This window comes from Lonchura striata, chromosome 3, assembly GCF_050655825.1.
Source record: "Lonchura striata isolate lonStrDom1 chromosome 3, ASM5065582v1, whole genome shotgun sequence".
In the NCBI taxonomy this organism is placed as follows: Eukaryota; Metazoa; Chordata; class Aves; order Passeriformes; family Estrildidae; genus Lonchura; species Lonchura striata.
This window is the reverse complement of record NC_140705.1, coordinates 5,742,597-5,763,492: the sequence shown is the minus strand read 5'-3', so window position 1 is coordinate 5,763,492 and position 20,896 is coordinate 5,742,597. Positions and strand designations below refer to the sequence as shown.

General features: G+C 35.4%; 2 protein-coding genes across 14 annotated transcripts in view; one reads left to right on the top strand and one right to left on the bottom strand.

Annotated features, from left to right (window-relative positions):
• The window catches only part of SUPT3H (SPT3 homolog, SAGA and STAGA complex component), a 260,596-nt gene that overhangs the window by 9,892 nt on the left and 229,808 nt on the right, over positions 1-20,896 (top strand). For all 10 annotated transcript variants that reach the window (XM_085576234.1, XM_085576235.1, XM_085576233.1 and 7 more), the window contains exon 2: positions 563-657. In XM_085576234.1, the coding sequence (XP_085432360.1) occupies positions 563-657 (95 nt within the window). The remainder of the gene's footprint in view (positions 1-562; positions 658-20,896) is intronic.
• RUNX2 (RUNX family transcription factor 2) overlaps positions 1-20,896 on the bottom strand; it is a 215,691-nt gene that overhangs the window by 185,938 nt on the left and 8,857 nt on the right. The window lies entirely within an intron of this gene.

Genomic DNA, 20,896 nt, shown 5'->3' with positions numbered 1-20,896 from the left:
TGTATAAAGATAGTACCTTCAGTATTATGATGGTGGTCAGGTCTCACTCTTTCTCACATATTTCTGTTTTAAGAATTTGTGTATGTGAAAGGGGTGTTTTATAAAGGAAGTTTCTGATCTCTGCACTCATAAAGTTTTAGCTGGCTTTTTGTGAGAATCTCTTTTACTTCTCTTGGCCTTGTTGGAGGTGGTGTGGCTGTGATTTACTGGTAGTATATGCAGGAATATGAGGATGATCAGGCAGAAGATATTCTGGTATCTGTGAATACCATCTATTCCTGAGTAGTAGTGTTTTTATCTTAATGCTTTTCCACTGGTACTTTTTAGAATGCTTCTAAATAATTATTTTAGTATTAGCACATGTTTCCAATACTTTGGTTACAGTAAATATCATCTCAAGCTTTCTACTGCCTCACATAGGCTTCTTTTTAGCATGCAGACCTTTTACCTTCCATGTTACTCCAAATATCTTTTCTTCCTTTTAAATATCTAGTGTGAAGCATACGTGTGCTCTCTTGGAAATGAAATTATTCTAAGTGCTGTTATTTCTTTGTTTACCCAGATGAGCAGCACTGTGGCCAGCCCGATGTCAGCAGTTGCCTCTTCAAGTAGTGGAAGAAAATCAACAAGCTTTACACTTGAATTGCAGAGCATGATGTGAGTAGTCCGTCAAACTGTCTGGCAGTATCTGCCTTGTGCATTCATGTTTTAGCTGATTTCTTGGAATGTGTGAGTAAGGGTGATGGAGGAAAGAGGAGCAGGTGTTAGTAATGGAGCTGTTAGTGTTTTATTCTGATTTGTAAAACATTCAGAGATGACTTGTGTAAATAAAACCCACATCCTCTATTGAAAGGAGAGTAAATGCTGCTGAGTAAAAAAATATGTTTTTAATATTTACTTTAGAAGTCTTTAGAGTCCTGTATTTCTCAGCCCTTCATCAAAAAAGGCTAAGCTTCCAGTTGTCATAGATCTGTTCTTAAATAAATATTTTTAATAACATCCTTCAGTGCTAATACAAAGAGATAAACTGCTGAGCTCATAATATTGCTGATGAAATAATGATATGGAGTGCTTGTAAATAACTGGGGTATGCCAGACAGGAAATAAATTTGTTAAAAAACTAAGTTATTTATTCTTTTAAATGGGCACTGGACTCTCAGAAACCCAGGTTCAAGCTGTGATATTATATGATTTTGTAATTTGGTGGTGCGAGTAAAGCTGTGTTGCTTCTGGTCATGTGTCGTAGGTTTGCCTTCACTGTTGTACAATTTCTCACCTGATTTACTACATGGGCAATAGATACATAGGCGGTTACTTGTCTCCATTTAAATTCTACCAACAGTTCCCTTTGCAAAAGTGGAAGATGCAATTTGTTTTCAGTTAAGTGTCCTTATGAGTTCACTAGATTGTTGTTAGATGCATAATGAGATACCTTCCACTGGTGTATTTTTCAGTATAATGTAAGAAAGAGTTTTTTCCTTGTGCATTGAATCTTCTACTGTAGATGAGTACATGTTTACAGATCCTGTGTTCTACTGTATTGAGTTTTCTTTGGATAGAATAAACTGCTTTCTCTCCTTCAAGAGAATTCTGTTTGTTCACATCTATTAAGGTCATCTGTGCTGAAAAATAAACTGTTGCTCTTGGTTGAGAAAAATAACTGTAACTGTATTAAAAAAAACCCCAAAACTTCAGAGTCAAATTCTGTGCATCAGTTTGGTTTGGTATCTGGGGAGCCTGAATTTTATTGGATTGTGGACTTCCTGATAAAGTGTTTTGAAAAACTCCCCTTCCCCGCCAGTGTACACACGATTCTGTCAGAATGTAGAAGTTATTGTTGGCCATATAAATGGAAGGAATAGATATTTTCCTTTTGCTTCAGAACTGGTGCAGTTATCCTTTGAAAGCTGTGCAAACAGATCATCTGTGCTCCAGAGTAACATATTTCACAGCTTCATTAAACTAGTAGGAACTGAGGAAATTCCTTGATTGCAATGAGCACATTGAAGCTTAAATTTTTATTGTTTGCTATGGAAAAAAAAAAGGAGACTTTTGAAAATGATAGAGTGCCAGGGATGAACCATGCAGAAAAAAAAGACAACTGTTTCCTTTGGCCAGGGCCATAAAATGAAGTTATGCTTTTAAAAGAACTTTCTGTGCTCTGACAGAAGCTGACATTTTTTATAAACGATGTGATTTAGGAAGTTACAGATTCTACCGTTTAGGCGACTTATAACAAATTCTTCCTGACATCTTAAGATCCTGGGAAATAGCTAAGACCGGGGCAAGGCAGTGCAAAAAAGGTAACATCTTCTTAAATGAAAGAAAATAGAGGCTATCTCTGCCTAATTTCTTATTGTCAAGAGAGGGGTCACAAATTTCGTATAATTATCATGGAGTAATATGAAGCATAACTTGAACTCACCCTGCTTTTCTCAACAAAACATGTGCAGCAAGAAAATGAACTTTTGAGAAATAAGTCATATAGAGACATTAAGTGCTAATCCAGAATGTCACATAGTAGTTTGTGTTGCTTTTAAAAATGGGCTGTTGGATTTTAGGGATTTAAAAGAAGAGAGAGTAAGTCTATTTTTGGAGTAGAACATCAAATCCTGTTGTAATCCAGTGGCATGATCTGGAAATCTCTGGATAAGAATATCATGGTTGAAGGTGGTATCTTTGATTAGTGTATAATTTGCAGCATGGAAGTGTTGAGCCATTGTTTGATTCCATGGAATGCTTAAATTTACATGTAACATTAAGCTTGTGAGTTATCACATTTAAGGTGAGGCTGTTATTCATATGCTACATCTGTTACATATACTACACCTATTTTTGAACCATGGCATTGTAAGGGAATGAACTGAATCCTGTTGTAGAACTGTGTTTTTATGATAAGCTCTGAAGGGTTTTTCTTCTTTATTTGAGAACGCATGGAATATATAGGAGTCTTGAAATCATAAAATACTGCAAAAAAAAAAAAAACCTGTCTCAAAATGTATACAAGGTTCTCATGTATACATAGGTACTTTACTAATGAAAGGATTCTGGTTTTCCATTAAGAATATTTAAGACATGTCCTTGGATTTGAAGAAATGTTTGTGTTTGTTGAGAAAAGAATCTGTTTTGTATGATTCCTAAATAGTACTGTGTAATTGGTGATACTGCATATGCTGATTACCTTAAGAAGAATGCTTCTTAATCAGATTGTTACAGATCATGCAAACACAAGTCAATTTGCAGTTGCACCTTTTGCATAGTTACATTTGGCTTTTAATTGTTTAGACCTTGGAATTCAATAATATTTATCTTATATTAATTTAAAAGAGAAAAGTGCTATGTAGAGCTTGCTGCAACTTCTACATCCTTTATTTGTATTCGGCTTTTTTATTATGGTACCATGGAGCATACAGCAGTAGGTGTTAATAATTTTAAAAAGAGTTTTCAGCACATCTAGTGCATTTTGCTGAGGTTTGTTTTACTTAACTTTAGCTGATCCATAGCCTGTTTCCAAACTAACTGCTCATGTTAGGTGGGTTGCACTTAAATTACAATTCTGCCCAGTAGATTCACAACCATGCTGATTTCACTGTAGTCATTAAAATTCATAATTTGGTAGAGATAATCTATTTTATAATATAAGCACTACTTACAGAGGAAATTTCTGGAAACTGTGACAGTCTAAAGACTTATGTTGAGCAATTTGCAGCTACACAGGGAGTTTTATCTTCCCTCAGTAAAATGCTTTGACTTCTCAAAGCTATCTTAGCTATCTACAACATTTTAATTACTGTGATCTGAAGTTTCTTAATTAGCTCTTGTGGTATGCTTCATACCAAAAATCAAAATGTTGTGGTATAAGGATAAATTTTAATAGTGAAAGTATTGAGGAAAACAATGCTTTAATTTTAAGTTTTTCTGTTATTGACTGTGTTTGCAGAGGTGAATATTAAAATGATAATATGATATCAAATTACTGCTCCTAATTGATTCTGTCTTTCCAGACAGTGAAAATGTGTTCAGGTATTTCAAATGCAGTTCCTACTCATCTTCCTCCAGCTTGTAGCTTACACTCACCTCTGTGACATTTTTGTGTTGTGTTAGTGTGTAATAGAGATATTAATAAATTCTTCATGATCCCTTTTTCTTTATGAATATATTATTTATAATGTATTTTTCCATTTTTAAACATTTAGCAAATTATGGGAGAGACTTGGTAAGAATTGGGCCAGTTCTTAACTCTTTATTGAGACTCTTTGAATCTGTCTCCCTGACTCTTGGGATATTTACATGATCTCTGTTAATAAAGCATTTAAATGCTTTTCAGATATTGTCAATAATATTTCCCATTTTAGACTGGGTAGTAAATAGTGGTTCTAGACCTCTGGTCACTCAAGGAGTATCTGGAATAAACATTTTTATATCAGGCTTGCAAACACTGCATGAGCTGTAAAATCTACTATTTATTACCTGTTGCAACCTTGCAAAGTTGTCAATTAAATTATCTTCAGGGGTTTTACTTATTTAGGATTTCTCATTCATTCTGAGATGACAATATCATTTTAAATTTTTGAATGTGCAATGAAATAACAGGAAGCATGAACCTCTGAACTGGTCTGTTCTCCTGCCATATATTTGGATAACCTCTGCTGACTTGAATTGGATTACAGTGTGTCTACCACTGAATCCCTGGAAGATGTCATTGCTTTCTTCTAGTATCTGATGCTAAATTTATTTTCATATGCAGAAATGAAAATTCTGATTGATAACAATAGTTCTTATGTATGGTAAAATAGTGTTTTCTTATCAGTTAGAAAGTTCAGGGAAGTTGCTGCTCAGTGCTGAAGAAATGCCCACTGCATGTAGCAATAAAGAAATGCTGTGATTCAGGAGCTGTGCTTTGCTAGACTGGTTTGTGTGTTAATCCAGTTATGAATACTGTAATCACCGAAACAATTTGAGTTACTCACATTACATGCTAACTAAAAGATATGCAGTATGCATTTCAGGCTGTTTACAGGACCATTGAACATTTTTACCCAAAGGTTTCACTATGTGACTTAATAAGATGGCTTTTAAAATACATATTCTGATTTCTAGATATAGTACAAAATCTTTGCCATTCTTGCTAGCTGTTATGGTCAGCTGGCTACTGGGTTCTTTATAAACATCTAATTTTATCTAACTTTCAAAACACAGATGGTTTTCTTGCATCTCTTTGTGACAGTGGGCTTTGTTGCTGCAAGTCCAGTTTACGTTTGTTAAACTATGTCCTTGATTATTTTGTGGTTTTATTCTTTTAGTTTTCTATTACATCTAAATGTGTCAGCTTGACTCACCCTGTGAGGCAGATGCAGATATGGGATCTGCCATTTCCCTCATGCCAGGTTCCTCATGAGGTTTCACCTCATGCCACGTTCAGTTCTTCCTCAAGAAAAAAGAGTTTTTAGAGTGTTAGCTTTCATATGTTTTGGTTTTCATGGAATGCTGAGCTCATTGAGACCTTGATTCTACTTGAAACAAGTAAATGATTATAGAGACTAGGAAGTTATGCTGAATAGACAGTCTAGATGATTGTTTTTAATAAAATAGTTCAGAATTTATCTAGCACGGAATGAGCGTGTGCTTGAGCTGAATGTTGGTAATTATTTATTATATCATACTGTATGATGAGATATAGTAGTATTTTCACTGCCCTGCTGTGACTGATACCTTATGGCTTCTTTTGGTTGTTTGTTTAGCCATCTTTGCTTTGAAGTTGATCAGTAAAATCATCTGACTTTGGATAGTTCGTTTGGCATGATGGTGGAAGAAAACATCAGTAATGACCTAGCTGAGGGAGCGCTTTGGTTAACCAAACTGTAATTTGGGACTGTAAAGAATTTCTCTATTCTGTCCCATACTTGTTTACCATATTTGAACCCAGAATTGTGCTGAGATTGCACTGTTTAAAAATAAATAACCAGTTTAGCCTACTGATCTGAAACCCTTCCCTGCAAACACGCAGTGAGCACTTTCCCCTTGGGTAGAGATGATGGAAGGGCAGTGGCAGCAGACGTGGTGCGTGGTTATCGGATCATGTGTGGCTGTTCCTATCTACCTCATTAAATACATGAGGCAAGAGTGGTATGAGATAGAAAACTAGGGACAGAACTAAGTTTTCCTTTTATAGGTAGGATGAAATACAGGAAGGAAATTCATTAGAGAGAAATTACTACAGCTTTTTCTGATGCGGATGTGGTATTTTTAAGCTTCTAAAGGCAGAGTCTCTTCTTTGCACAGCACTTAGATCAACAGGATTTTGCTGAGGAGGCCTGTTAGGGTTTGCAGAACTGTTAATAAAAGATGTAAGAGCTGAAATGGAGTGAGTTTCAAAAAAGCTATTTGAAAATTCATTTTTCAGGCTTCGACATTTCTGTACAGCATTTAGAGTGTAGTTATTTTAGACCTCCCTTTTGTAATAGTGTAGTTTCATTTTACTTTTAGTAGCAGGGTTCACTTGAAATACAACCTGAACTTGACCTTATTAGTGTCAAACAGTCTGAAAAACACTCATTTTATCTCTTGCTTCTTTCTCTTTGTTTTTGCTGAGTATCCTGTCCCTATTTATTAAAGAGCAAGAGGTGATGGAGGATCTTAATTAACATATTGAGTAGTACACACACATAGAGCAAAGCAATTGTTGAGTGTCTGTACAGACTTATGAAGAAGCATTTCTGTAACTAATTTAAAAATTACATTTGTAGTCAATCTGAAAAAGAAACACGAGAAGGATGTTTTTATGAGGGAAGACTGGAGATACTAATCTGGGTAACAGCTTTTTCTATGAACAAAATTAGCTGAAGTTTAGCATTAGTCTGGGTTATGTGTGTCTTGTGTTTCTGCTCTACTAGTACTTTATTTTTCTCTTGTCAGTTCAAAGTTAATGTAAGTTTTGCAGTTCATTTGTGAAATCAGTTTTGCTAAGTATTAGAACAGTTACTCTAAGTTTACTGTGTCCTGAGTTCTACTCAGTTTGTTCTGAGTTGCATACAGCTTCTCAAGCTTCCTGTGTTTGCAATTTTGTTTTGAATTGAAATATTTTAAGATATATGGTTCCAGGATTTTGAGCTTAGTTCCTGAAACTTTCTGGTTTCAGATTTTGACAGGTTGCTTTAAGGTCTCATCTTGTACCTAAGTAAAAGATTATAAAATTTGGAAACGATTTACCCTACTTGAGTGAAGACATATATGTTGTAACCAAATACTGATTAAGCCATAAATTAATATTATAATTAAATTCAGCACTTTTTTATTTCCCCAGTGTAATAAATTGTAATACATTAGTTCTAGCAAACCAAACCTGAAAATCCCATTTTGCTGTAACTGTGACCATAACTAGCAGATGCTGCTGAAGTCTTTAAACTGCAGCTTCTTGCATCATTTGCAGTCTGTTAGTCACATTTAATTCATGGTATGTAGTGTGCAATATTGCTACAGGACATTATTCATCTATAGAGAGCAGCAGCAAGGTGGACATTACAACTGTGCTTGGCTTTTTCATTCTTCTGAAGTCATTCTGCCCCATAGAATTATTTCCAGCTGGATTAGGTAATTAATTGAAAATGTACAGTTTGGGTATCTGTAGGTGACCAGAGTTAGAAGATGCTCCGTATCCTAGGTGAGTTAACTCTAAGCACCTTCCCTGTAGGAGCTATTTCTGGCTCATTCAGCTCAGCTCTGTGGCATAGGAGGCCACTGCTTGTCTTTTTAATGATATATTTTTTTTTTCCTTTTTTTTTTTTTCCTAAAACACAAAAGCTGTATTATCCTCCCCAGATTTTCTGGAGCAATGAAGTGTGTCCCCTGGTACGTGTCCGTCTCTTTGGAGGTGTCTGACAGCCCTGAGCAGTTACAGAAATGTGCTTGTTTTTCTCTATCATTGTGAGTTCAACATAGTAATTTAGACTATGACGTTCTCCCTAAATTGGTCGTGAAGGTGATTAGTTTATCCTTGGATCCCACACTGGCTCTGGGACTTACAATGAACCAGCTAAATCATGATAGATGGAATATTTATCCTCCTGCATAGATTCTAGTACTTTGAGTATAACACCATCCAATTTTTAAAATGTTAGTGTATAAATACCTGTATTGTACTCTTAATTTTCATCAGGTTAATCTTACTCTATTATTTGACTTTGTTACATGTATAAGAGATATGTAAAAAAAAAAAGTCTATATAATATAATACATATTAAATGTCACAGTCTCTTTATATGATATTTAATTTTTAATCCCACAGACGAGAAATTGATCTTTTCATGTGTTCCTCTAGGACCTTTTTTAATGACACATGAAGGCATTGCAGTGATTAGAAAGGAACCCACTTTCCCCTCTACAGCTCCCGGGGCTGTGAAGGAACTGAATAGTGTTTCTTGTAGCTTGATTCTGGAAATGGTAAATAATAATTTCACAGTTGTGATAAAACTGTATGGCAGAAACAACAGTAAGGACAGTGGCAAAGTGGGAGGTGAGTGGAGAAAGGGCAAGAAGGAGAATGGTCTAATGATATGGGCTAATTTGTTATACGAAATAATATTGGCCATTTCTTTAAGATGTTAACAATGACCTGGTTTTAGTTTTAAGAAACACTACCAAGGACATGTAATTTGTGATTAAAGTGATTTTTGCTTATTTGCTCACTTGACTTGGTGACTTCTTTTACTTCTTTAGGTTTTGAACAAAAAGCTGTAAGGATTTTCTGGTGTTAAAAAGCTGCAGCTTCTGACCTAATGTACCCTTCTCTGAACGATAATGTTTCTTTGTTACTTATTTTTAGCTCAGATTGTTTTTCTCCCCTTTCCCCCAACATGATTTGTACAACCTTTAGAAAATTGAGTAGTTGTGGTTTTGAATCATCCTCCGTTTCTAGACTGAATGAGTATTTCTGAAGAAGCACAGTATTGCTTGTGAGTGGGCCTTTTTCTTACTTAAAAAGGCAACAGCCATGACAGCTTTACCCCCTGAAAAAAAGCAGAAAATCTATAGACTCTTAATAGACTGCATTGTGACCCTGGAAAGGACAGCGTGTTAAGTACTTACTTAATTTTGTACCAATGGTATATTGCTAGCAGATGTCCTTTGTTTTGTTTTTACTATGATTCAGAGCCATTTGGATAAAACATTTTGAGGGAGTATATTTTGGTCCTGAAATAAAGCATGACTATCCATTTAGAAACTACAGTAATACTTCATTGTGTATCAGTCTATATTTGACTCCTTGTTTGGGTTTAAAGCCTTTAGCATATCAACTACAAGTCTAAGTACTGTTATCTTGCTGTTCTTTTGGTGAAGCACAGCAAAGATAGCATGAACAGCTGATGTATAAATACCGATTTAAAAAGCCTTACAGGAATAAATTTGAATTCCACAAAGTATAAATAAGTGTTTGGCTGTTTTAAATGTGGGAGAAAGCTAATTAATTTGATGGCAAATTATTTTTTTCCTATTAAAGTAGTTAATATTTTAAGTTAGTATTAAGTTAGTATTATAAAAGATCCCTGTTAATTCTGCAAATAAGGTAGCTCCCTTTAAACCAGTCTTGTAGCTTTTATATCCTGAATTACTCACAGGAAGTCAGTAACCTGAGGGTTAGCCTGTGCTGCTCATATTCTATGGATTTTCATTTAAATGGGTACATACACACTCATTGCCAGTGCCTTGCCAGTATTCCTGCACCAGTTAAATAATAATCCCATCAAATGGAATAATAGAAAAATTAAGGTTGCAAGGGATGTCTAGAGGTCATTTGGTTCAACCTAAGAGATTCAAACATTAGGCCCCATTGCTCCATAACTATGTGAGAGAAATACATTTTTATTTTATAGTCTACCTGGTTTAAGTGCTGTAGCTACAGTAATAGACTGTTTTTTCCAATATAGCCAAGCTACTGCAAATTATTCTGGAAATACTTTTAAATGTAGACTAGACTTTAATATTAAGCAGCGTCTAAAATTACTAAATTAAATTAGATTTTGATTTTCTGGGAAGTCCCTTTCACTAGCCAAGTTAAGAGGAGAAAATACATAGTCTTTGTGGAAGGTATGTACCAATGTGTTTTAATATGTGACTCTGTACCTGCGACTACTTTTTGTGTTAGACTGAAAAGCTCCTGCTATTATATATTTAAAAATGTAGACATTGGAATTATTCTGCATATTTCCCTGGAAAATTATAATATTAAAAACCTCCCTACCCTCCTCCCCCCACAAACACTCTCTTATCGCTTTCTAATTATTTGGAGAACCTGCACAAAAGAAAGGATTATTATTATTGTACAGTCATGCTTCTCAGTTATTATAAAATGTTTTGTGTTACTGTTTAAACCACAGTATGTTTTTACATGTCCACTATAGTGCTAAAGGTTACTATGAAGAATTTTTTAAAGTAAGGCATTTGAGCAAACCTGGAGACTTGATAAAGTATTGGAAAGGATGAAAAAATATCCCTCTCTTCCTCTCTTTTTTTAGGAAAGCAAGGTATTAATGTTTTCTTTAAAATAAATTTCATCTATTTCTTTCTCTGCATGTGTATATGTAGGATTATATACAAGCATAACACTTTGCTGATTTCCAGTTCATATGAATCTACTTGGCTATCTGGGAGGAAACATGAGAATAAATATGTTAGGAGACAGGAAGAGGATGATCTGTGGAAATACATTTTCTTAAAATCCTTCTACTCCGCTACTGCTTAGTAAATTCCAGTTGAATGTGTATGTGTATAGTTGGCAGAGTCACTACAATCAGATCTTTCTCCTACATTTTATCTAACAATCTGGTTGGGCAGTTCAGTCAATAACAGTGAAGGCAGACAAATAACTTTGTCTATTTAGAGTCTCAGTAATTTTTGCTTTTGATAGATTAGTTGTGGAAATGAACATCTGTGTAGATCTGAAACACTTAATACAAATAATACCATTAAAATTAGCTGTACGTAAGTTTGCTTTAAAAACTGTAGAGGTATAAATGCTGATCGTCATTGAATGGGATGTGTTAGGAGAGTTGCAGAAATAGTGTTAGTCCTGGACTAGGCCCTTCTAGGTCTGCTTGTGCCGGCTGTGATGGAATTACAAGGAAATAGCCCTGTGCAGTGAAAACTGAAAATCTACTCAACTGAACCAGCTTTAATACAAGTTAAACAGGGCTCGATGCATATCTGGTGACTTCAAGAGAAAGGCTCTGTAGAGGTTGGCAAACTTCTCTATTCTCTGTTTCCCTGTTAAATGCCAGTTTTATTCCTTCAAGAATGAAACTCTCTTTTGGAAAGCAATATATTAAAACAAGCTCTGCCTGTGAGTTTGCACTGGCAGGATCTCCTGCTTTGCCTGCCCAGGTACATTCACATACTGCTGCTGCTGTGTGCCCAGCGTTGACTTTAAAGTGACAACTCGGTATCTGTTGTCTCCTGTTATGATTCAGATGGCTTAAAAGATAAGTGATCAAGTTATAGAAGGAGAGATGAAACTCTAGGGGTTCTTTCTAATGAATTATAGAATTATTTTTGAAAAAGCAGTGCAGTGTTTGAATAATCAAGTAAAGTATTTTTCTGGAGCCAGGATTGCGATGGTAATATTTATCTTTGAATTCTTAAGACAGATAAAAATCAAAAACCCAAACCACCAGCTATTTTTCTTTAATGTTTAGATTAATCCAGAAAAATAGACCAAAATTTTGAAAATGGCTTACTTAAACACAGATTGATTGAACTGTTTAAGGGGCATTTCATTTCTTTGCAAAAAGACTTCTCTGTATGGTGTCCTTCGGTTTCAGGGAAAGTTATTAATTGATTTTTCATTATGATCCTTTTGAACCAGGGAAGTCGTAACACTGTTTTGTAAATTGCAAATTAAGGCCCTGGGCAGAAACTTCTGGACATCATTTAGTTTTAAATGGAACCCTTTGTCTTCTCATCTGTTTTTATAAAGCTTTTCTAGTCTGATTGAAGTAGGTGATAGTGAAATGTGTTTGCTATCTATAAGGACGTCTGATTTTTCTGTTGGCAGTGCTGTTTCCTCCATTCGCACACAAGTGAAGATAGTTGTCTTAATAAAAATAAAGTAGGAATTAGACTTTTTTTTTCTATCATCCTTTGCTACATGGCTTTCCATGTGAGCCACATGTTTCTTGTATAAGCATCTACTATTGAACACAAGTGTTGGTAGCTCTATCACTAACAGTTCACATGCCCTACACTGAAAAGCCAACATCCTCTCCAGCTGATGAGAGCTGTTGCTGCTATTTTGGTAGTCTTTTTTTGCTTTAAATGTGGGGTGATGAAAGCATGAAGAACAGCTGCTGCTACTTTAATCCTATAAGAGAGGTAATATTCATGTGTTTTTATTTGTGATTGGTGAAAGACTAATTTCTTTCTTGTTGGAGCTGAAAACAAAGATATTGGGGATATTTCAGTCCTGATTGTAGGAATATAGCTGCCACTCCTGGAGTTGAGAAATTCAAAAAGTAGTCCACCTTATTATAGTCAAGGGTGGAAAAAATTTATTGCAGCGAGTTTTAAACTTCAAAAAGCTTTCAGTGTGTTTGGACTGAAGGAATAAGTGTCAGCACACTTTTAAACCTCTGCAGTTCAGGTTTTGCCTAATACAGTAGTTACAATTTAAATTACTGAAGTTATTCTGATATGCTTGCTATAATTAATGTAACAACATATGGACGTAGTCTTAATTTTTTGCCAAATGGAAAGGTCAAACATTTTTTTCATAAGGGTAGTTATGGCTTTCACCAGTATGTCTCAGGTCTGGTCTCTTGAGACTATTGGTAGAAGGAACTGTGTGAATGTCTGCAGATCTTCTTAAACTTAGGACTTGTCATGATCAGTCTTGGATTAAGAATTTGAATAACTTCTTCTATGTCTAGGTCAGGAGCTCTACCCTTAAGTCACTCAATTAATCATCCAAAGTAAGGTGGCCTAAATTCAAATCTACTTAGGGTTGAAATACTAGAAAGCAATTTACCTGTAAAGGTGTCAGTTTTCAGAAATCTGAGCTACTTTGTGAAAATTTTTAAGGGATAGTCCTCTACCAAAGATGAAGCACCCTTCTTAGGAGTTTTTAAATTTATTTGAACTGGAACAAACCACTTTACAGCAACGACCAGTAGTTGAGTCTTACAGGCACTTTTGACATCTGACTCTAAAAAACCTAGCTATAAACATGACTTGCCTAGTTAGCTAAACTGACAGTTCAGTTGTTTTGTTACTGAAGCAGGACTGAGCCTACCAGGTAATTCAGTTGAGGTTTTGAGTTATCTTATGTAGTCTAAATATTAGTGTAGTCTTACAGCTAGGATGTGCAATTTTAAATTTTTTAAATTTATCTTTCCCTGTCCTTTAGTTTGTGGAATCAACACTGCTCAGCTCTAAAACTTGACTGAAGTTATTTGTCAGACATTTAAATATTACTCTCAACAAGAAAAAAAATATTAGAACTGATTCCTATTCTTGTTGAACTTGTTTGAAAACCAGTGGTTCAACTCAAACTTGAGTCTTTTCCAACCTAAATGCTTCTATAATTCTATGACTTTTTTTGTTGCAATTGCAAATTAAAAATGAGTTGTTACTGAATTCAGTAATAGAAACTGGAAGCATTTTATATGTACTTTGCATGGCGAGAACTCCATGTGAGATTATTTGGATTATTTCAGATTTTGAAAAGGATAATAGCACTTAGTTTGCTGAGAATGAGATATGAATAACTGTGCATTTAAACATTTTGCTGCATTAAGGTCCCTTTCATTATGAATAAAACCTGCCACTGAAGCCTAGAGATAGCAAGACTCATACTTGTTATTGCCAGATTTTGGGCATGCAGACAGGTTCCCTGTAGGTAAACTGGGATGTGAGCTTGTACTGCTTTGTTCACTCTTTCACACTTGGATTTATACCTGCTTTTTGCCATACTAAATGGAAAGTTGTTAACTCCTTTTTCATTCAAGAATATTGCAACCAATTGAAGAATAAATGTGTGCACCTGAGCAGGTCGCTCACAGCAGCTTGAGTCACTGCAAGGCTTCCATCCTATGTTTTCGTGTGGGAAGTTGATTGTGTACCAAAGCCCTTACCTTTATCAGTGAGTGTTAATTTGTTAGTCACTGAATACAAGAGGTGTAGGACTTGGTGGGAACTAAAAAAATCCACTTCTGTCCGAATCACTGAGACAGGATTCTGTACTACTGAAACCTTCCTGACAGTCAGCTGTCTCGTCTGCTCCAAAATCTCTAGTGAAAGAGATTTTTGTGCAATTTTCACTGAACTTATTTGGTTTTTGGATAGTTACTCCTTTGTTTCTCTGGAGAAATTATGGCTGTGGAAAAATGACTGTGTTGTACAAGGCTGTAAACAGAGTTGGACCAATGTGTAACTATGGATATAATGTAAAATTAGATTGGATGTGGAGGATGTATTTTATCAATTAATAGTTGTTTAAAAAGAAAAGAAGTAATTATCTGAAGACACAACAGGCATTAGAAAATACATAGGTAGAATACAGACTCAACAGGCCAGATAATCCAAAATGGGAACTTCTATTGTCATACACATGCCATAGCTAAAATCTGCCACGGAATACTGAACTCCTTTGTTTTTGATTTGTTTTTGTCTTTTACCACAATATTGAGGAAGGAAGAGTTGGTCGCCATTCACATTACAGTGATTTATTCAGTTCCTTCAACCTTTTCACATTGATCATGGTTTCTAAAACTGTTGCTAACATCTTTTCTGCCAAAAATTCTGTGTTTTGGAATTTTCCACCCCTCCCCCACCTTCTCCCTTGAAAGATGGTGTCCAACAGGAAAAAAAAGTTAAAAAGTTCTTTTTGAGCTCTCATCATTGAAATAGGCAGAAACTATCTACTTATTTCTGTTTATGGCAGACCTGATAGTATCTGTGAGAATGAACTGAACACCTGCCACCAGTTGATATGTAAGTATTCTTAATTCCATTTTGGTTGCGTTATCACATTGCTACACTACATCCTCATGGGTTGACTATTTCAGCCTGCTCAGTCTCTCGTCTGGCAGTGGTTTCAGTGAAGAGTGTGGGTGTATCAGGACCAGATGCAGGACAATAACATGCATACCATGTAAGCTCTGCTTTTCAGAAGCTGGCTGAGAAAGAACACAGTGATCATCTCTTTTTGTTCAGAATCTTGTGTGGTGCTGTTGCTATAACCAAGGCAGTTGTTGAGTTTTTTAAATGCTTTGAATTTTTTTTTTCATTTTTAGTTGTAGTGAAAACCAGTTTTCTAGTTGAAATACCTTCAGGTTCTAACCCAAAATAGGAAACAGCTATATTTGGTGAAGGCACAATTGTTAGCATTGCTTTTTTCAGACTTAAAATATGCTTACACAAAGAAAATGGAAGTGTTTTGCTGACATATATTTGCTAAGCATTTTCCCAGCAAGAACCAAAATTACCAAGTCCTGATGTTATGAGTCATTAGTATGACTTTTTAATATTTATTTTTTTAAGAACAGTCTTCTCAAGTATACATCAAAATAAGTTAACGTTGGAGACAGCTTCACTTGGAACTAGAATAAACACATACTCAGCAAGACTGAACTGATTGATGATGCTGTTTGTAAGCATTCTGCTATTGTGACTGATCTGTGTTGTCTTATAAAGGTCACACCTATGGATCAGTATTTTGTGGTAGGCACTGAACAAATGTATGACAAAACCATAATCTTCAGAATTCCTGTAAAAGAAGTGAGGGATTCAGGATTTGTTCTTAAGTTGTTTAGGACTTTCAGGTGGCTTTTGCTTCCATGTGGGGCCAGGACCTTTAAAAGGCATTCTAGATAACCATTGCCATGTAAAAATCAGACAGTTGCAAAATTTTCAGTAAGGTGCTAATATTCTTTTTGGTGATTTTTGAAAGTAGAAGAATCAGATCTATGATCATCATAAGAGCTTCAGGTGAATTTGCAGTCAGCTTCTTGTAGGAGCTATGCCCTGCTCTAGGAGAAAATGAATGAGATAGTGGGACAGTAGACAAGTATGATGGTGCTGAGAAGCACCCTTGAAATAGAAGACCAATGGCCAAGAAGTGGCATTTGAAAATGGGACCAGACCTATGCTCCTTATTTTCGAGACCTGAGACAATCAGAAGTATGAGAGATGAATGGCAGAGTGCTGAAAGACAAGTTTGCCAGAGTCAAATATTTGGCTGTGAAATGACATTTTCCTACTACTTTTCCTATTGCAAAATGTGTGAGAATCTTTAAACCGGAAACATTTACAGGGAAATGTGAAAGAAGCATTAGAATTGCCATGAAAACAAGCTGTGTTACATGAATAACTCATTGCCAAAACGTGTGCATTGCCTGTGACTTAGTGCTCCTGCCACCCTTATGCCTCTGTGCATGTTATCAAGGACAAGTATTTTCTGGTGCTCTTCTCTTTGATGTATAATCCCAGTCTAAACTAGCTTTTCCTGTGTGTAGTTTTCCTGCTGGAGTCCTTTATAAAGCAGTCTTGCAAAATATGCTCCCAGAGGCTGCTGTCTCCCGACGTAGTTTTCCCTTATTCCAAACACTGAAATCACGTTAGAGGTTCCTGAAGTATCACAGTTGCTTCTCTAAGAGCATGCAGACTGGAGTAGTCAAGTTTGCTGCTTTTTACAGATGTGTATGGATATATGCTTGTGTATATATAAAACTGTAATGAAGTGAAAATCTGGAGGCAGTTTTTTCTGTGGCAGACCTGTGTAGACAGTTACTCAGAGAGCTGCCTCAGAGGGCAGCGCTCCTGAGGTGAACGTGCACAAGTTCTGTTCCACTGGAACAGAGCGAAAGGTTCCCTACATGAGTTCTTGGAAAAGCTGTGGATCTCCTCTGCTAGGACATTTGTTAGTAGTCAGGAAAGGAAAGAGTTTACAGGTTAAGAATACGAAGTAAGTTTCCCACCATCTGACCTCGCATGCTAGCACAGAGCAGCTTTTCTGTAGCATCAAAACATTATTGTTTGTCACAATAACTCTGCTAATAAACCCTTTTGTACAAATGCATCTATTATGTTATAAAAAGTAGTGTGCTACTATAAGCAGTTGTATTTGTGTACCTGCATTTAGCTAGGCCTTCTTCCATCATTACTGTCTGTAAACATTTGTATTTCTAACATACTTCACTGCTTTTCAGCATTACCTGCGTCCTTCCTTAACGTGCACCATAAAAGCTAGTGACAACAGTTCTGTAAGGTGCCAGTGGAAGAGGAATACAGCTCTGGGCACTCGGTTAGTTATGAAGATGTTGGGATGTGTGTCATCCAACAGGGTTTTTATATTATTCTAGAATCTGTACGTTTTTGTGCTTTCCTCTTGTGCCATGAACTGTTATTCTACATGTAATAAGGCTGAAACTATGATCTGACATTCATCAATGAACTTTCTGGTATCTGGTCCAGAGTTATTTATTTACAGATATTGTCCCTGGTCTGTGTGTGATAACTGCTTGAATGCTCTCAGGCTGTGGTAGTAAAAAGCAAACTGAGTTTGCATGAGTGCAGGCACTTACCTGGTCACGTTCACATGTGCACCATGAATGAAGGTAGAACTACTCTGCCCTTGGAGAAATCACATTAAAGGCTTGATTTCATCTGGTTAAGGAAGTGTAAGGCTTATTCCAGGGGATATTTTATGTATGGTTGTTGGGTTGTTGTGTGTTTTGGATACAGATTAATCTTTAGAATATTTCTTAGAGCAAGTAGATGAAGAAACAGTGATGTAAAACTTTGCACTCAAATTAGTGATGTAATAGTCAAAAGCCAAATTCTTATGAGAAGATACAAAACCAGTCTGTGAGAATTGGCAGATAACATGTTTTTTTTCCACATGCCGTACATTAATTACAGTTCACAGCTTTGATACTAGTACTTTTTCTACTAAGTTGTCCACCTTATTCCTTCTTATGAAGGAATTGTTTTTTTCTTTCTTTTTAGGATTGATTAATATTTCTTTGTAGATGAGGGAGAGCATCAGTGATGTCTATACACTGCTGTTTCCAGAAAAAATGTAGAATAGAATCTTCCTAAACTTGGTGATATGTGTTAGAGCATATTGCCTGTTGAAACTGTCTGCCTGGGGTTCTTGCTGTTGTGAAGAATAACATACTAGAATTTCATGCTAGGAGCTCTTTCTGTTTGTTTCTGCTTGAGTTTTGTTTTTGTTGTTTGTTTTTTTATTTTTTAACCAAACACCTCTCACATAATTTTCTTTGTAAGAAGTGCAATAAATGTGTTTTGTAACATAAATATATTTACTGTTGTCTGACTGACTCTTCAGTCACTGTATTCACTTCTTCTTTACACTAAAGTTTACCATAATGAGCAGCTCGGAGCAGTTTACTTTCTGAAAAACAAGTGACTCCTGGTAATGCTCAAGTGTGGTTTGTAACATTCCAGAACCAGCAAATACTAAAATACACTATTTTTTCCGACCTGAGCTTCAAAATAATAGAATATGAATCTGGCATTGAGAAATACTGGTTTGAAATGTGTATGAAAGATTTCTGATGAAGAGGGAATTTGAGAAATACTTCTTTAAGAATTCTGGTGAGATATACAAACCACCTTCTGTAAGCTCTCTGAACATAACTAACATGCTGCTCAGTTTATTCAAAAAAGGACTGTAAATTCTGGAAGTTTTAACTTGATATGTTTGCAGGTAACATGATTGATGTGTAACTCTAGAATGAAAGGAGTATTTAGAGTCTTGGCTATCAGTTCACCAGTTCTTATGCCTTAAACAAAGACAGGTCAGATATTAGTCTTGTCCTCTGTAAGTGTTAGTTTCTGGCTTCATCCTATGAATACAGACATATGTAAACTCAGAAAATATCCTAACACTTAAATGTCTATTGATTACTAAATTGGGAAAAACAGAATAGTAGAGGGGGGCTAGCCTATGTCACAAGATTTTTTTTTTTTTCATAGCTTCTCAGAGGTATATCATATTATAAATGCATTAGAAATGTTTTGCTCTGAGGATATGTAGCATTCCTATAAAGGTTAAATCAATAAAAATGATTTGGCCACATTCCTAAGCATGGCTAGAACAGGTAGCCCGTTGTTTAAGGTACCCTTGAATTTCTGGATCAGATTATTATGGTGCAGCAAAAAGGCTTACTAAAGGCTTCTTACTGTCTGCAGACGTTCTGTGTTTCTATGTGAAGATATCGTCAACCTAAAAAAACCTTCAGATTTTCTTTGCTACTGAAAAAAAGAGCATTTTTATGTGTAGAGGTCTCAAATGTTGTGCTGTGTGTGCTGTAAGTTTTAAAGGAAGTTTTGCAACAAGAAGGGGTGAAGACACATCAGTAATTGGTAACAACCAGGTATGTAAAGAAGAGAAAGAGACATCTTTTAAATCAGTGTTAAGACTAGTAATATTGCTGCCCATTTAAGTATCTTTTTTAGTTTGTTTAGATTATTCTTCTTTTATGCATATCTGCTGAAGGGGAATAGCCATTATATGATGTATATTTACTGTATCTAGCCAGTTCAGTAAGCAAGTAAGATTATGAAATGTAATGGTAGAAGACTTCAAACTGTTACATCAAATTTGTCTAACTTTATACAAAGCTGATAAAAATTTAGTAGCTATTAAACAGTGTTTATTTCATACATCTGGTTGATTTAGTAGACAGAGCTGAAGTCTGACAGTAGACTGTTATTATAGGTTTAGTGCATTTTAAAATCTTTCAGGCACGTTGAAGAGCTACTGTATATTATTGTTACAGGGCAGATTTGTGTCTTACGGTGAGTGCATGTGCTATGCATCTATGCTCCTGACATTTTTATATAAGTTTTATGGAGCTCAAGCTTACTGTAAGAACATGTCACTAAGATTAGAGTTCAAATTCTTATGGGTATTTTAAATTTATTTCTCTCAGTCTCACTGTGCCCTTTAAGACTGTTGGAGCTAAAACCAGTGGCTTTTTATCTTTGCTTCTTCCTTTTTAATTTTTCTTTTTAAGTATTGTGAGAGGTTATTTCATTTTTGAATTATATCATAAAATGTGAAATTGTGAAAAGTAATTCTGATGATAAAGCACAGAGCCCACACTACTGGTAACTGGGACTTTGTCTCAATATGTTTTTCAGTTGTGAAAATTTGATCAGTGAATTAACCGCACATCCGGCTACACACATCTTTGATCGGAATTGGAACATTCCAGCTCGTGTGTTTGTCTGTGAGCTGGCTCCCTCGAGTAGGTTTTACACATGTGCACTACACATGTGCCTTGAAATTAGTTAGTAAACTAATACTATAATTCAAAGTAATAAAATTGCACTTTTTCAAGCCTTTGTTTTGTACGTAATGAGTATTATTATAATTTATCTTTTTATCTGGGCAAGATCAAGTGTTCATTTATTTTAAGATGTATTAATATACAGCTCATCTGTAATTAAGATTTTGATTTTGCTTTTAAAGGTAATATTAAAATTTTACTTTAATGAGCATAGAATTCCAAATTAGTACAAGGTCATGACTGAGTTAATTGCCATCCAGAATAACAGAGCATGATTTTAGGTCCTGTTCCTGAAACGCTCTGAAATTAAAATTTGTTCTACCATTTGCATATGCAGTACACAGTGGTGCACTAGAATGAAACTGTTCTAGCTGCAGTATGAAAATGATTTGCACTGTGGAAGATAACTTTCTTCCCATTTGATGCTAAATTAACTTTTTTTTTGTTACTTAGATGCTATTATTTTATCCAGAAATGACTGCACTTTTTCTGAATGTTGACTTTTTAAATAAAATATCGGTATAAAGAATGTAACTTCTGAATTTTAGTGTTTCTGTTTATGCCCTTTCATTAGAAAGAGGGGAAATAAA